The sequence below is a fragment of the Camellia sinensis genome, chromosome 14, assembly GCF_055761805.1.
Source record: "Camellia sinensis isolate YWXY chromosome 14, ASM5576180v1, whole genome shotgun sequence".
NCBI classification, from domain to species: Eukaryota; Viridiplantae; Streptophyta; class Magnoliopsida; order Ericales; family Theaceae; genus Camellia; species Camellia sinensis.
The window spans coordinates 87,462,111-87,465,867 of NC_138974.1; the positions used below are offsets into that span (position 1 = coordinate 87,462,111).

The 3,757-nt window shown below is 35.5% G+C and overlaps 1 protein-coding gene across 1 annotated transcript; it reads right to left on the minus strand.

The window, feature by feature from the left end:
- Nucleotides 1-216: 216 nt before the first annotated feature.
- On the minus strand, nucleotides 217-3,487 carry LOC145807150 (uncharacterized). The gene is made up of 2 exons (XM_082905087.1): nucleotides 3,379-3,487; nucleotides 217-656 (listed from the first exon to the last, which is right to left on the minus strand). Exons 1-2 carry the CDS (start codon nucleotides 3,485-3,487, stop codon nucleotides 217-219), a joined length of 549 nt encoding a protein of 182 aa, XP_082761213.1.
- Nucleotides 3,488-3,757: the final 270 nt, after the last annotated feature.

The following is a 3,757-nucleotide window of genomic DNA, read 5'->3' on the forward strand; positions in this document are numbered from 1 at the left end:
AATATTTCTTTTCAATGACCAAAACACCTTTAGTTGCCAAAAATGCTGCAATAGGCAACTAAAATTTATATTAGTTGGCAATGATAGAAAAAAATTTAGTGGGAAGTTTTTCACATTTGGAGGCAATGCATTTATTTTATTACTTTTTTTCTTTTTTGGGTACAGTAGAAAGTAAACAAAGCTAGGCTCTTTCTCTAGAGAGTCGTATCATATCAGCTACCAGGTAGCTTTGATCTCGGTTGGTGGATCATTTACCACCAGAATTTCTTCAGGTTGCGCAGGTCCAAGTTTAGCTAAAGCATCGACGCACAGGTTCCCTTCCTTGAATACATGTTGTATTGTGCATTCATAACCCCTGAAGATGATCTTGGCATCTTCCAGCAACCCTTTAAATGGAAATTTATCTAATACATCTTCTTCCATCAGTTGCACCACCTGTTGTGCATTAGTTTCGATGACCACTCCATGCATCCATTTCTGAAGTATCACTATTTGTCCCTCGTAAAGAGCCCACAGCTCTGCCTCCAAACTGGTTCCATTGTCAATGTTACCATAGTAGCCACAAACCCTGCTACCTCTTTCATCTCTGAAGACTCCACCAAATCCTCCTTCACTTGCCAGCCTTCTACTACCATCCACATTAAGTTTGAGTTTTCCTGCAAGAGGTAATACTTAGTGAATCAGTTTAAATGCAGGCCTTGGATTAATAATAGAAGCTTTAAAAGCCCAGTCAATAGCTCTTTAATTTTATTTCTTTTTTTCATATTTGTTTTTATCAATCTGTAACCCAAACAAAAACAAGACTCTTGCTCTCCCCCCTCTCTCACGGACTCACCATTAGAATACCCCCATCACTCCCATTGACAATGGCACCATCTCTCCATCATCGATCTTCCACCGTTGCACATCTCTATCACCACAACCACCGCCACCGCCGCCGCTCACCTCACTGCTCCTCGCCTTGCCTCGCCTCGCCTAAAACATTGAGGTTTTTCTCTTTCTCTCTCTATTTCCCTTACTCTCTCTATCTATCTCCCTCTCAGGCTATAGTTTTCTGCCTATGATGTTCTCTATTTCCCCATTTCACTCTACCTCCAGGGTTTGTTTTTTTATGTGTAGGGTTTTGATTTATGTGCAATCAATAAACCAATGATTGGAATGGATTTCTGTAAAATGATTGAAGGAACATGTAATTTATTGAGGGATTTTTTAGCCTGAATCAAGATTTCCCCATTTCACTCTAGTTCCAATTTCATTTCTTCATGATAAATTTTATGTCTTCTTCTTTATACTAAACCAAAAATATTTAATTTCCAGTGAAACAGATTTCATAAATCTAACATTCTTTTCTTTTCTTTCCCTATATTTATGGTAATCTTAGTACATAATAGATCGTTAGAAGAGTTATGTTGTTCTTGTTGCTTCAAATTCTGCTCTTCACGTTTTCCTGTTGCATCAACACTTGTGTTTGTTTATTGAACAATTTATTTTATTTTAATTCTTTTGCAGTTCTAAATACCAATATACTCCAATTACAATGTTGTTAGAAATTTGGTATATGCTATTAGGAAAAAGCAATACGTATGCTTGATTATAGAATAAAAATATTTAACCATATGCATGTATTACCCATATCTTCTATCATTATGGAAGCTGAGCTCCATTTGACAGACGCTTGGAGGTAGGTTGATTTGTGGAAATTTTAAGAACTATATTTTATTATAAGGTGGCGTAAAGGTTCAGAAAGTTGTTTTTATGCATTTAAAATAGAGAAAATTTTATTTTTACCCCTATACTTTGCCTTGATTTTCAATTACACTCCTAAATTTCAAATAATTTCAATTATACTCTCAAAAGTTTTGAAATCGTATCATTTTTACCCCTACCGTCACATTCGAAACAGAAAACGTTAAAAAAAATTACGTTTTGGCCCCAAATTTCAAAAGAAAAATGCAATTGCATGTTGAATATAGAAATTAGAGTACATAGAATCTTTTTATTTTTAGCATTATGTATATAATTTGTGATTGTGTCAATCACTAATTTAATATTGTTTCCTTATTTATATTATTTCCTAAATTGTATCATGAATATATTATATATACATTCCTCTACATCATTCATAGGTAAGCCAAATAATTCTTTTCATTCTTTTTGGTATCAAAGCTAGGTTAAGTACCTAGTAATTTTGCTTCACCGGCAGGTGGCATCCTTGCCTTAGCCACCCGCCGGACCCAGGGTGTTTCCTGACCATAGATTCTTCGATAGCTCTTCTAGAGCAGTTCAGTCCTTTTTTTTCCCCCCCTTTCTAGAGTGTGGTGCTAATGTATTAAGTAGGTGTTTGGAATTCCCTAAAAAAGCAAAAAAAAATCACTAAAAAAGCAAAAAAAAGTTAACACTATTCACATGTTTGGGCAAAAAAAAAAAAAAAAAAGAAGACAAAGGATAAAAAAACAGAACTGCCCTTGGTTTTGTCCCTTTCCAACAGTACACTTTTTGGTCAAAAAAAGAAAAAGAAAAAGTGTAGCACAGTGCACTGACGCAGTTTGGTCACTGACATGCACAGAAAGCATATCAATGGTCAAAAGGGTAGGAAGGTAATTTCGCTAGTTGATACAATATTTTAATGCACATTTTTTCGTACAACGTGAAAAAGCTATCCCAAACATACATCTTTTTTTCTCTACTTTTTCAACCAAAAAGTCAAAAAGTGCACTTATATAGTTCATCCTAAACAACCTTTAAGCATTTTTTGGCCTTTTTTATTTAGTGGGCTACTAGATTTGTTCGATACCATTTATTTGAACTAACCATTGAGTTTTTTCCGGCTTCTTCCAATCATCCATTTGCAAGCTTCTTCACACCAGTTTGAGGGGGAGTGTTGAATACAAAAATTAGAGAACATACAATCTTTTTATTTTTAGTATTATGCATATAATCTGTGATTGTGTCAATCACTGATTTAGTATTGTTTCCTTATTTATATTATTTCCTAAATTGTATCATGAATCTATCATAAATACATGGGCTCTACCTCATTCATAAGTAAGCTAAATAATTTTTTTCATTCGTGTACACACCATCTCCTATCCAAACTCACAATCTCTCATCTTTCTCCAATTTTTCCCTTTCCTCCGCCCCTGCAAGCGCTGCCACCACCGCAATCACTCAATTCTCAAACCTAACATCTCTCAAACCCAAATTCACTCACTCATTATATATATATATATACATATCATCTCTTCATCAACTTCTCTCAAACTCAAATTCATTCACTCTATATTCTCTCAAACCCAAATTCACTAACTTAATAGTCCCTCAAACCCATATCAATTATCTATCCATATATACATATCATCTCTTCATCAACTTCATCACCTTCATCAACTTCACCAACGTCACCATCCGAACCACCAACTTCACCATCACCGAACTCCATTACTGCCACAATGAGCATCACGATCACCATCACCATCACCACCACCATTCAACACCAAACTCACCTCCTTCACAACTAAGTTCCATTACCACTACCATCAAGCTCCATGAACACCATAACCGCGAGTTCCGTTGCCATCACCGGACCGCCACTACCATTATCACCAGCTCTGTTACCACCTAGAACCACGCTCCACATCATGTTATAAGTGAAGAAAAAGAAGAATGAGGGAGATGTAGGGAAAAGAAATAAAAGATGAATGTTTCAGAATTTTTGAAGTTAGTTTTGGACATTTTTTGACATATCGAAACTGTCATT